Source organism: Lampetra planeri, chromosome 10, assembly GCF_965212315.1.
Source record: "Lampetra planeri chromosome 10, kcLamPlan1.2.h2, whole genome shotgun sequence".
NCBI lineage: Eukaryota > Metazoa > Chordata > Hyperoartia > Petromyzontiformes > Petromyzontidae > Lampetra > Lampetra planeri.
Window position 1 is genome coordinate 7,858,357 of NC_136116.1, and position 13,493 is coordinate 7,871,849.

At 49.0% G+C, this 13,493-nt stretch overlaps 1 protein-coding gene across 2 annotated transcripts; it reads right to left on the bottom strand.

The window, feature by feature from the left end:
* Nucleotides 1-12,904, bottom strand: LOC144720956 (thyroid hormone receptor beta-like). 2 transcript variants are annotated; one of them, XM_078598161.1, is made up of 7 exons: nt 12,711-12,904; nt 10,482-10,582; nt 9,462-9,609; nt 6,193-6,419; nt 5,196-5,333; nt 3,250-3,508; nt 1-1,056 (listed from the first exon to the last, which is right to left on the bottom strand). In XM_078598161.1, exons 1-7 carry the CDS (start codon nt 12,874-12,876, stop codon nt 815-817), a joined length of 1,281 nt encoding a protein of 426 aa, XP_078454287.1. In that variant the 5' UTR covers nt 12,877-12,904; the 3' UTR covers nt 1-814. The 2 variants fall into 2 exon arrangements, with proteins under 2 accessions (XP_078454287.1, XP_078454286.1); XM_078598160.1 differs by lacking the exon at nt 1-1,056 and adding an exon at nt 2,624-2,881.
* Between the last annotated feature and the right edge of the window lie 589 nt (nt 12,905-13,493).

Below are 13,493 nucleotides of genomic sequence, written 5' to 3' on the forward strand. Positions count from 1 at the left end.
TGGCAGTGCAGTATACCGATTTTATTTCACGTTTCCGTTTTATTTAATAAAGAACAGATTTATTGGGTGCAAAAGTTTGGTAAAACTGAACATGCAAAGCATTCAGATTTATTAGATTTTTTTTATACAGATAAAGTGTTTGCCTCTCGTATACCTGAGTAAAATGTTGGCATAATCTTTAATACAACATAGGTATTGGTCATACGGTATTCGTAACATACCTAGTGTACTCAAATTTCATTTAAAAAATACCTTACATATATTTTAGTGCTTTTTGAGAAACTATGTATTTACACTCACGATACCGCACTTTTCCCCTCAAAAATATAGCATTGGAGCATTTACAAATTGACGTCAAATATTGACATTTTCAGTGCATTAAAAATAGACGGTCCATTGCTGTCACAACATTTGTTTGCAACAGAACCCGCCATACAAACCAATCTGTCGAATTCCTCCTTTCTTTAGTGCTGCCCCAACTAGGCAGCCGAAGACTGTCCTGCTGTCCTGGTGTTAGGGTTGCCATTTCTGAGGTACAAAAACCAGGACATATCATGACAAGGAGAAGCATATCTGACAATACCAGAAGAGTTGAGAACTACATGTAAATGCATTATCTCAAGTGGTTTATTAGTACGCGACTGACAACAAAAGCCAGGACTTTTAATGTTCTGGGAAGACTTACAGACTTCCCAGGATGGCAAGCCACTTCAAAGAGAGGTTCCTGGGAAAAGCAGGACAGGTGGCCCACGCGGCAGTCTAGGACGAGGTTGTCCATGCACGCGCGTGCGCCAACCCCCCCCCCCTCGCCGCACTAGTCCTCGAACACCTCCAGGAAGAGCGGAGGGAAGAGCTCGCTTGGGCATTCCACCTTCATCTTGAGGAAGCGGTCCGTGTGGCTGGCGCTGATGAGGCGCAGGTCGGTCACCTTCATGAGCAGCTTGGGCCAGAAGAAGGGCATGCCGTGCTTGCGCCGCCGCACGTAGCGCTCGAAGGCCAGCAGGTACCGCTCCTGCATCCAGTCCACCTTGTCTGGCCTCGACAGGCCGGCGCGGTCTGCGACGAGGACGTCAGACGTTTCACGTCCCGCTTGGCTACGGTTGAATGCATTCGTACGTGAGCTCTCTGTCCGTCTGTAATGGGTTGGGGGCCCCCACAAGAACTCTTTTAAAGTTGATCCAGTATGAACGAGATTTAAGTTTGAAATTGTGTTGATAATTACGGGGCTTATGCTATCGAACAGCCTGGGTGGGCTGGAGGGGGTGATTTGACCATAATATACCACTTTAGTTAGAACGGATTGGTGAAGGTGCTCAGGATCTCAGTTCAGATATCACTCGCCACCGATGTTAGCCATGGCAAGGGATCGAACTTGGGACTCCAAGTCCATAGCGCCATGTGCTAACCGCTGCACCGTCGTTCAAGAGGCGCACACATGTGTCAGTGGAATAAATGCATTTTTTGTTATCCGTTGGATGCGTTGAAAAAAGTTCCCGCCTGTATTCACTTACATCACTGCACTGTATATTCAGCATGTAATTCGCGATTGTCTGTAAGTGCAGATAAAGGCTGGTGAATGACCTCGTGCGTGCAATGTGCGTATAATGGTACAAGATAAACGATGTGGAGCGCATACCGACTCAGCATTGATGCACTCACTTCGGGGACGGTGCGTGTAGATTACAAAGAAATCCAACAATGCGACAGACAAAAATAAAATAAAAAAGCACTCAACTGGCTTTTCCTACAGCAGGCACAAGCGCACGTTCGCCGTGTGGGCACAACACACACCAAGAAGGGCGCTTTAAGTCGCCGGGACTATTTCTAAAACCAAACTATTTTAAATTTTACCAGGTAATGCCCACTGAGCTAGATAGCTCTTTTTCAGAAGCCATCTGGACACAAATGATAGCTCAACAAAGTGGCTTATCATCTAAAGCAGTGGTTATTAACCTTTACTGCAGCATTGCACTCCTTTGGTTTTCAATCGTTACAAAATATATAATGTTAATGAATGCATAGAGGGTTTGATGAAACAAAAGTAGTTGGTCTTACGTGCACGTGCTTAATTTGTGTTTCGATGATTTACCTTCTAAAACAATCTGGCCATGTCTCCCACCCACAAAAAAGGGCATCTCGCACTCCCAGGATGTGCGTGCACCCCAGGTTAAGAACCACTGCTCTAAAGGCATGCTTCTCAATGTGGAGGGAAAATCCGGGGGGACCCAGATAAAAATCCATGCGACCATGGGGAGTCCATGCAAACTCAAAATATGCAGGTGTCAAGATCGGGATCGAACCCACGGCCTCCTGTATACAAGGCGAGGTAGTTAACATCTCGCCACTCTGAGACTGTTGAGAAGCTAACGAGTTTGCGACTATGTGAAAGAGCATGCATGCATCTGCAGCTGGGATCGAATGCCATGTCAAATGTTACCAAACGTGAACTCCGAATTGAACAACGTGGACCTTTTTGGAATTCACGGTCTCAAGTGGATGCCTTCTCTCACCACGAGCACCGCCGCACCCATCTCCCCCACTGCAACAAACGCTTCAATCCACTATTGTTCTTCACGCTTACGATGACGAACGTGAGTGAGGAGCTGGCAATGGGCCAGCTCGTTTCTCATAATGCATTTTTAAAAGGCCTCATTAAAGTTGTGTGTTGTTAAACTGCTTATTTATTTAAGTGCTTTAATTGAAATTCGTATTTAAACGATTTGTTGCCATTAAATTAACGCACCTGACTCGAGGTGGCTGGGATGCCCAGGGGTTACAGAACCACTGAGACACTGGCTTTTGCATCCAGGTTTCAGTCAGCTATGGATAAACCAGCTTCTCAGGTGCAGTGAGTTGATGGTCTCAGCCCGGTCACGGATGACTACACACAAAAAACATCACATCAATATTGTGTTTTCACTTCATTTGGTGACATTCCAGCTGTTGAGAATCTAATTTTTTTGTTTGACTGTCATGCGACGGACAGTACTTGATAGCCTGGGTACGTGGGAAAGTGCAGTGCCCTAGTATGTGGGAAATAAAATCACTCGAAGGGACATCAGCAAGTAGTTCTGTGATATCACCTTCCATGAACCGTTCTTGAACACAAGTGATGCACTGTCCCTGTGAGAGTTTCCAAACGGACACTTCACTCCATGGCATGATGCCGATAGCACAACAATCAATATCAGGGGGAAATAGGAAAAACAATAAAAATAAGTGACATAAATTTTTTTAAACCCATCGCACCTGAAGACATGAGCAGCACGGCCTGCAACAGAGCCACCTCGGTGTCGTCGAGCTCAAAGCTGACGAGCGACCTCCCCAGCTCGAAGATCGAATCGGAGATGTCTCCCAGTCCGCCGTGTTTCAGTTGCTGGCGCCTGACGGCCACCTCTCCATTGAGCGTGAGCGTGTCGCTGTCGGCGTCGTAGCGAACGGCGGCGCGCAGGGACATGATCTCCATGCAGCAGCCCTTGAGCAGGATGATCTGATCTTCGCACGGCAGCTGGGCGGGCACGTGCACATAGAATCGAGTCACGCGTACGTTTGGTGTTGGAGTACAAGTACGTCGGGCACCTCCGATTAGCAAGGTTGGCTACGTGCGGTGTGGAAGAAGTTCAACATGTATACGTCAGCTACCACCGTATTCCACAGACGTAGTCTGCAGGAGCGTACACAGCCAGGGAAGAAGGTGCCATGTGGTTCCCGAATTGAGTAATTCGCGGGTAATATTTTACTTAAATTTGGACCGTGACGTCGTTACACATGGCCTACAACTTTTATGAATAACGTCAAAGGCTCTTTAACATCCGCTGTAAAACAGGCGGCACGTATTCACGTTAATATACCAGCAGTATTAACTAGGGCGGCCGTTGGGGCTCAAATTGCGAAACTTTTCAATAAGCGACAAACGCGCTGTAACAGCACATAATGAATCGGCGACAATTCATGAAAAGTGTTACATTTTCATGCCCGTATATGGAGAAATTGGGCGTGGCTTTTCCCAAATACGGTTATTGGGGTGTTTTCTTGCCCAAATAAGGAATAGAGCAACGGGAATCGTCAGCTATGGTCACTCAATGCTCAACCATAGCTCGATCACCTCTTGATCAATGATTGATCACGCCCAATTCTTCCATATATGGGCCTAAATTAACATCATTCATTCTGTCGCTGATTAATTTATCATCAATTCTGCCGCGGATTTGTTTATGTCCTCCTCGGCCATGTCACCGCCCCCCACACACACAGACGGCTTCATCTCAAGGACCGGGCCAACGACCGAGAAAATACTTCCACGCCCGGCACGTCCACATTCAGTATACAGTAAAACCTTGGATTGCGAGTAACTTGGTCTGCGAGTGTTTTGCAAGACGAGCAAAAATTTTAAATAAATATTAATTTGATAAACGAGCGAGGTCTTGCAACACGAGTAGTACGTGTATACGCTTTGTCTGCCGAGCGTCACGTGATCACAACTGATATACGAGTGCTTTGATATACGAGTGCTTTGGATTACAAAGACATTTCCGGAACGAATTATGCTCGCAATCCAAGGTTTTACTGTACCTCGAGCTGCGGCTGTGAATACTAGTCACTTGCTTAGCCCAGTCCAGCAGAGCCTTTTACACACTGTCAAGGAAAGTGCTGTTACCAATCGCCTGTTAACGTGAAAACAGGGCATGGAGAGGTGGTGCGTCCAACGCATGCCCTGTCTCCTTCGTCTCCGTAGTGCTGACGATGACTGCACAGCACTGGCTATGTACTCATTTTAGGCTGAGCTGACCTACTGGAGATCAAGGTTCACATTCTAATTATCGCTGGTGTTATAATGGTCAGGAATTTAACCCGAGTTCTTTGAATCAGCCGACAAATACACGTTTGTCAATCCACCGCTGGATGAGGGCCTCCCCACGCCATACTTCACCATGCCGGTCAGCGCATGTTGATGCAGGCGGTGAGCAGAGACGTGCGATTCTAGGATCACAGTCGAAGAATTTGATATTGCCGCATTGCACACTGCTGCCCACCACGTAGCCCCCGCAGCAGTAGCCTCTAACACTTGCTGGTTGACTCAACCAAGCTTTATCCAGGCTCCACTGAGATAAGATCAAGCGCATCTCGGGTCGTTTTTGGGGGGGTGGGGAGGTCATGGGACAGTCACGAAGAGTATCGCGCGGTCAAGCTTCTACCTCCAGGAATCCCGTGAGCTTCTTGGCAAAGTCGACCACTCTGGTGATGGCCGGGGTGATGATGCTGGTGAAGAGGCTGAATGCGGCCAAGTCCACCATCTCTCCGTTCTGTGCCGAGGGCCGGCCTACCCCATCAGGCTGCGGGGGAGACAGCGTCCGTGAAATTCTCTGCACCCGAAGGCGATTTGATTCTGTTTGGCAAACCTCAAGTGACGTTTCTCCGAGATGAGAACTCCAGAGGAGTGGCTGTCCCTGCAAAACGGAAGACCCCAAGTTCGTCTCGCTCTTCTGAACAAAAATTCATGGCCGTGTGGGATTTCCCCCATTAAATGACAGCACAGCAATTACACCCAAAACACATTTGATGTCTTAGTCTCTACACAAAACCATCACATGTCCACAACCATCAACTTGAAGACAAATGGGGTTTTTTGTCCCCGACGGGCAATAAAGGATTGTAACAGGTTACCGAAAGAAGCGAGAGCCACTTCCCCTAGCCCTACATTCAAAATATAATGAGCAAACAACTCATCGGGAGCAGACAAAGGCACCGTGCGTCCACCACACTCCCATGCAAGTGGAGGAGCGACGCGCGGCTGGTACGCTCCACTATCGGCGTGAGCTGCACACGACGTGAAGGTGCCTGGAGCACTGCTATTCCGAGTGCACGCCGAGTGCCACTGCAGTTACACCGCCTGCACACTCGATTGCTCTGCTAACGCCTAAAGGTCCGTGCCTGAGCCATCGGTCGTGCAACCGGGCTGCACGCGACGATATCGTTTATATGTTGGGGGGCGGAAGTCTCTGCAACCGGTTGTGAGCAGTTGCGCAACCGGTCGCTCACGGTAGAGACTTCAGGCTCCAAGTTTGAAGCGGCGATCTGCTCAGCGGTTTGGCTGCGGCGTGAACCCGCCGTGACGTGCAGGTGAGAGGCACACGACCGTGTAGGGCTCAAGCCACCACGATACCCCCCCCCCCCCCCCCCCCCCAGTTGTACCAGGAACTTTCTCTTGTGCCTCCAGTCTCCGCCCTGAGCGTTGGAGGAGGTGTGCGCCTCGGTAACATTCTGGATGAGCGCCCACTCCTCGGGGCTGGGCACTCCCCACGCGTCGCCGCTCATCGTCGACGACTCCCTCTGCGCCAGCTGCTGCTGCTGCCGTCGCCGCTCCCGGTTTTCCTCGATGAGACGACGCTTGGCCACGCGCTTGCGGTCGTCCAGCACCACTGCACGTGCGCGAGAGAAAGAGCAACCACCCTGAGAAAACCTCCACGGGCACTGTCGGCAGATTCCTTGGCGGTTGGCACGGCCGGGCAGGAGCGCATTAATCACTCAGTGCAGAAGTTCCCCCGGTTGGAGCCTAGCGGCAGCCCTGGTTAATGGGACAATCACGAAAAAAATGCGTGCCATCTACTTCGCAGTGGACGTTAAAGAATCCATTATGTTGCTTAACCCTTTCTAATTCTGATGACGTACGTGTACGTGTACGTCATTAGTCAAAAATTAAATAACTTTATTGGTACATTTTTAGGTCGGAAAACGTGGCGAGGCTCCAACTAGGCCATGCAGGAGGGCGTGTGGCACAGTTTGGTGCCAGCTTTCATAGAGTGCGGTCGTGTCGCTACAGTTCTCTGCGGTGAGTACAATGTCTTTAAAAACAACGGTGCTGTGCCTCTATGAATAAAATTAACGCTAACCGCTTGCACGTTCCGAGATTCAGCGGTGAACGGGACCCACCCTGCAACTTGTAGACATCTCGGAGTAGGAAAGGGTTAAAAATATATATCGAAGGCTGTGTGTGCTGGCATCACGACCCAAATTTGCCGAAAGAAATTAGGAGTTGCAATTTACCGAATTGGGCAAAGCCACACAGCAACATCGCCCCCTACTGTGAAACTGCTGTACAGACTACCCGTCTATAAAACATCGTTCCTTTGTGATAACCTCATGCTGTACGAATGTCGGGAACACCAAATGTACGAATGTTTTGTTTTGAATTAAAGGAGCACGGGTTGGTTCGTGGACCACACAAATGTCGTGAAACTTCCTTCCCGTGGCTATCGAGGTGTCATACACTGGCTTGCCAGGAGAAAGCGGTGCAGCAAATGTGCACTCCCATCTGTTTCATCTGTATGGGATAGAGTGTTGCCCCCTCGCCCGCATGGGTTTTCCTCCGAGTACTCCAGTTTTCTCTCACATGTACTCATTCATTGACTGATAACACCTGAATGTGTTTTTTTCCAACTTCTTTCACACCGTACGTAGCCAACCGTGCTAATCGGAGGTGCTGGGAAGAACAACAAACGAAACACAAAAAAACAGCTATATAGAAATTAGTTTTCAATCTATATTTAAAAGTGCATATCTCTAGCGGCTTCCGAATATCGGAAGAGATCGTTCCAGACGGCTGCAGGTGCGCATCTGAAAGCGCGCGATGCAGTATATATAGAGGACCTCAGAGCTTGGGAGGGAATTTGGCACCGGTTCACCGCCTGGCTGCCTTTCCCGCTTTTCCGTGGTTCCTCGCGCCTCTGAGCCGTTCTCTCTCTTCCAGAGTGTGGCGGGTTACAAGTTGATACTATTATTATTATTAACGAACAGCAGTGCCCCCTGTGCCCCCCCCCCGCCCACGTACCCCCCCCCCCCCCCCCCGGGGGTAGGGAGGCAGTACATGTCAAGTTATCGAGGTCAATGCAGCCAATGCCGGTATCGCTTCCTTCCTTCTGCCAGATCCGAAAGCAGTTGCACAGCCGACACCCGATCTCCAAAGTATGCACTTACAGTGTACCACTTGTGGAGTTTTATTTTGAGGGTGTGAATGTCAGCCCCCCCCGCCCGCCACCCTCCCCCTCCCATATTGAGTGCCCTGCTCCCCCCCCCCCCCTCCGTGATGTCCCTTGATCACCGAGTCCTATAATCGAGGTGGCTTATGGCTCAGGGTTTAGAGGAGTGAGCTGGCACCATTGAGATCGTGGGTTCGTGTATGGGTTTCCATTCCGTAACATGTGTTCAGATGTGTAACGAGTTTGATGGTCACAGTCTGCTCACTGATGATGGTACACAACACAAATGTAAGTTTAAAATGTGCTCGTTCATTTAAATTGGCGACACTCTGATAATTAAGAGATAGATGGGTTGTATACCATGCAGCAAGTATATGTCTGTTAGCACGCTGTGTGGACAGTGTGTGTGGATAAAAAAGGTCACCTGAAGTAGTTCTCATAGATATATTTCCTTTAAGTAGAATACAATTGAGAAAGAGACAGAAGTTTGTTTTTTAACCACATTTTTCTTGATCTTGATACGACTATACGTGTGTGTGTGTCACAGTGGTCAGACGATTCAAACAATTCAGGTTAAAAATTTCGATGATAACACTATTAGTAACTGTTATGTGTACTTCATCGGAATCACCCCAGGTCGGCTCAGCCTAAAATTACTACAAAATGACTATATGGTACAATTACCACTAGTGGGTGGACTAGAGTACTAACTCATTCAATAAATCCAACTTGTATTTGTATTTCTTCTTTATGACCCTTGGGCTACACCCATTTCAAACCTTTAAAAACAGTCTGCATCAGCAGCAGACCATGCTTTCCCACCTGATGACGGACGCTTGTGTTGCGCTCGAAACGTCCTGATCTATTTTATTTTATACCTACGTGACTTTGCCGAAAGAACCAACGAGTATGTATTTCTTCATGGCACCTTTCTTAAAATCAAGGCCTCTGTACATAACTGACTATATATTACACTGTTCTTCTTAGCCTCCCATTATAATCGATCTGACAGCAGCTCATAGACCCAGACTGAACAGCTCATTTATGATTGGTCAATCGGAGAGCAAACGCAGAGCTGGAGGAAGGAGAAGACAGCTCCGTAGAGATCGGCCGTGCCGTGGCCGTACCCTCCCGTGTAGCTCTTTCGTCGCTCCACTGCCGGACGAGGAGTTACGTAGCAATATAACACCACGCTTGCATGGTCACTGCGGGATGACGAAGGCGGTGAAGCATAGAGGATGGAGCGCAGTACCGTACAGCCAATGCATTTTTCCACACTGCGCATCTGCTGACAACAGCCCGCGACGTCCGTCTCATGCGTGGCGGTTGCCCGTCCGAGGTGCTCGAGCCGGGGTTTTGGAACCCCGCCGGCTTAGTTTGCGAGCTCCGACACGAATCTGGCGCATTCCGGTTGATTTGGTCACAGGCTCTCGAGCGCGCTTGGGAAGCTCTGAATGGACGAGCCGCGGTGTCCCGGTTACTCACAGTCGGTGACCATGCCGACAGCCAGACACTTCTTGAAGCGGCACTCCTGGCACTGGTTGCGGTTGATGCGGTCGATGGTGCAGGTCTCGGAGAACTTGCACACGTACATGACGTGCAGGCTCTTCTGGATGGTTCGGCGGAAGAAGCCCTAACGTCGAGCGACGGGGTTCATGGAAGAGACAGAGGGGAGAGAGGGGGCGGGTTTGGGGGGGAGAGGTATGGAGTTGGGGTGTTGGCGGTTGGGAGCGGAGGAACATTTTTTAAAATGGCAAGAATTAGTAGATAAACTCCGGTGGGCTGGATAAATGACGGCGAAAACGACTAATAGCTGAATGTCTTTGAGGCGGTCGAATAAATATTTGTCACATTAATGAGAAAAGCGGTCTAAATTGACAAACCAGCACATGCAATACCTCAACCATAAAGCGCAACCATGCATTGTTTTTGGCTTTCCCCCAATTTGATCCCAATTGCACGATCAGCGGGCACAATGTCACAAGACGTAGAATCAACGCGGAACTCTCAATGAGCAGTGCAACCCTTTGTGTTAGAACACGGCCCTTGAAAAGGGATACCACTTGTGAAATCTCATCAAAGTAACCTCTGGTCCACGCAGATGATGGCAGCACTTTCCTACTCACTCTGTGCCACCAAAATAATGTATTTGTATTTCTCAGGGCTGGAATTTAGCCACATTGAGTGCAGGATAATAAAAAAAAAATGTACGCGATGGGTTGTGTTTTTTTTTTGTGCAGTCATTGTTGGTGACTGGTCCGAGACCATTGACTCGCTCGACATTTGAGAAGCCTGTTTGATCAAAGACGGTTTTCCTGGTTTCGAACCCAGGATCTCAGTGGCACCAGCTCAGCGCTCGGGACCTCTGAGCCTCTGAGCCGCCCCCGGCCATTTTGCATCACAACTCGTTTCTCACGGCGTCGGTATCCGCAACGGTTTTTTTTTTTACGGAGAAGCCGGGACTTGCGCTGTGCCCGCGTGCGTGGAAGAGGAACGGCATTGCACCTTGCATCCCTCGCAGGTGATGCAGTGGTAGTGGTACCCCGTGGCCTTGTCACCACACACAGCGCACGGCTGCCCCTCCAGGAGGTAGCTGGGGATGTACACTGCGAGGGCACACAGCACACGAGACGGTTCGAAACGAGCGGGTGCCACGCGCGTTGATCAAGTCATGCTTTTTCCCGCTTGCGTTTGTCCTCGGAAGTATTTCCTTTAAAACAACAGTGCAGAAGCCATCATATACGTGAATAGCCCTTGTTGATTTTGAAAGGGTTTGTCTGTTACTTTATATCTACCGATGGGTAACTGGTCATATGGCAATTTTAGTCTGCTCATCTGTAAACATTCTTCAAAGTATGTTTGTATCATAGTGCCGTTCTAAACTATTATTTACTCAATCCGTCTGGCCTTCTCTATCTCTCTGCTGCGAGAAAGGGAAGCTGCCCAAATTGTCACCTATTTTATATTTTTCCTGCTCTGTAGGGCAGTGCTCTTGGTAGGTGTCTCCGAATTTTGGGAAAACCCTTTCATAAATTGGAACAGTTTTTAATAGTGTATGCTCATACTACTATCAACACATTTACTACAGATCTGTTCATACCAGATCACATTCACGAGAGTTATAGTTCCACTCCAGACAAGTGGACAGAGTAATGCATAAACGCCTTCAGCCTTAGTTGGAAAGCATCTATAGGAATTGGTTATCCTTCAAACTTGAATTGGTTATCCTTCGTTAAACATCACGACACTACGTTTGCAGGAAATTACACATTCACACTGAGACCGTGAGAATTACAACTCTCAATATCACGTGATCTCAACCAAATTCCGTTGGTGCATGAATACTGAACGCAAAGCCATAATTTAATTGTCGTAATTTCATACCTGTCAACCCCTTATCAGTGCCTACCTTATTACAGACCAATTCAGACCTTATTGCTCACCCCAGTCCCCTTATAAATCTCTACGTTCATCCTACAAAGTCCCATCACAGGGGAAAAACACAAACAAATAGACAAAACTAAATTATCTTCTTGGTTCTTTCGGTAAAGTCACGACGTTTCAGGCGCCACACAAGCGTCCGTCATCAGGTGGGAAAGCACCTGATGACCTGATGATGGACGCTTGTGTTGCGCCCGAAACGTCGTGATCTATTTTATTTTATTTTCTACCCACGTGACTTTACCGAAAGAACCAAAGAGTATGGATTCCTGCAGTCACGAAAGCTTCAAATCAACTCTATTTCCTTGTACAAGAATACGGGGTAAACCGTACGGGTTGACACGGTATGTAAATTTTATCTATATGTCCACTGTGGGATGAAGGTGCCTCCCGACGCCATCTCGGTAATTCGTACATTGATTCGTGCTCGCCCACACTGCTCAGTGGTGCAGGCTGGTGGAGTAGGCACCCAGAGCACCATGTCTGATATCACTCGCCACGGATATTAAGCGTGGCCGGGGATTGAACTCAGGTCACCAGCCACCAGGTTGGTGCCGCAGTGTGCGAGCCACTGTGCCCCGCCACTCCACACCACGCACCTTCTGATGCCCATGTTGACGAATGTTTAAATGCAGGGTGCTTAAAAAAAATGTGAACACTTCCGAGAATTTGCAACAATGCCACAATAAATGTGCCTCCAGGCTTTGGAGACCACCTGGAGAAGATTTCAGGCCACGTGTTGACAATGATGGCGAACAAGTGGAGACTCTTTTTGAAGCTATTAACATACATTTGTTATCATCTTACAGTGTATTCTTAAACACGACAGTCCCATATAGGTGTTAACATTTTTTTGAAGCACTCTGTATTGCCTCATTCCTGAATCTGCCTCCGCCACCAACAATGAGGCAGATTGCCGAGGCTGCGTTTCAGCAATTTGGTTCGATCCGGGATCTCTGACTATTTAACTAATCGAACACTCTCCCGATCATCAGAATCGATTATATTACTCATCGGAAAACCCGAGCGGAGATGCGTCGAAATATCTCACGTCCGTTCCATTGACCTCCGCAGATCTGCGAGTCCTATGCGAGTCGATTATTGTCTGTGTTCGTCTATGGGTCTCTTATGTAGGTCATCGGTGACCGGTCCACCAATTCGCTCCACCTGAGAACCAAATTTCATCACAAGGTGGCTAACAACCCTATTTGAATCCAGCAATCGTACCTGTGTTCTGACAACCCCCCCCCACCACCACCACCACCTAATCCACCCAGCCACCTGAGCTCTCACCTTTCTTCCCTTGCTTGTCGTCGTTGCCCGTGCGCTCGGGGAACTCCCGCTCGAGTTGTCCGGGGTCCCCGACCGCCGCCACCACCGCCGCCCCGTCGACCCGCTGGAACTCTGTGCCCGAGCGCCCGGGTGTTGCGGTGCCGCCACTCCGCTCGCCCGCGTCCATCTCACGCCCGCGCAGGCACGCGCGCTGCACCGACGGTTGACAGCAACAACGCGCGGTCACACGACAGACAGAGAGAGAGAGAGAGACAGAGACGACCCGGGGGCAGGTGCGCGCCACTCCGGTCGCGTTCATCCACTCAGCTCTTGTTGATGACCGTTCAGGGGCTCGTCTATCCATTGTGAAGCGTGCAGACGGCTCATCGGTGTGTACAGACCCGTAACGGCGGTGGTGTGGGGGGGGGGCTGTCCCCCTGCCCCCACCGCTGATGGCTTAGCCCCCCATTCTAAGAATGTTGTGGTCAAGTCAAAAAATGTTGGCACAATATTTAACACAAGCGGAGGGGCGCTAGGTAAGGTGCCAAAACGAGCGGAATTAAGAGGTGGCCGTCACAGACGTTCCTCGCGCTGTTAGAATCTATAGTTATTATTATTTTGATGATTACTACTAATATGTTTGTTTACCCAGGAAAGCCTCACCGAGTTTCAAGACTCGTTCCAAGGAACATCCTGCCAAGTTTTTTTTTCAGTTGGAGGCGATGTTGCTATGTGTTATCCAATTTGAGTGATTTGCAGGTTACTTTGCAGCGTCGGCATGCTTGACCAATACCACTTACTTTG

Bases quoted from the DNA above. Each gene is read 5' to 3' on its own strand.
- LOC144720956 (XM_078598161.1), bottom strand. From the start codon at position 12,876: ATGGACGCGGGCGAGCGGAGTGGCGGCACCGCAACACCCGGGCGCTCG. The intron at 10,583-12,710 runs GTGAGAGCTCAG...GTGCCCTCGCAG, and splicing joins CGACAAGCAAGGGAAGAAAG to TGTACATCCCCAGCTACCTC. The intron at 1,057-3,249 runs GTGCGATGGGTT...TCCTCGTCGCAG, and splicing joins CGTGCTGCTCATGTCTTCAG to ACCGCGCCGGCCTGTCGAGG.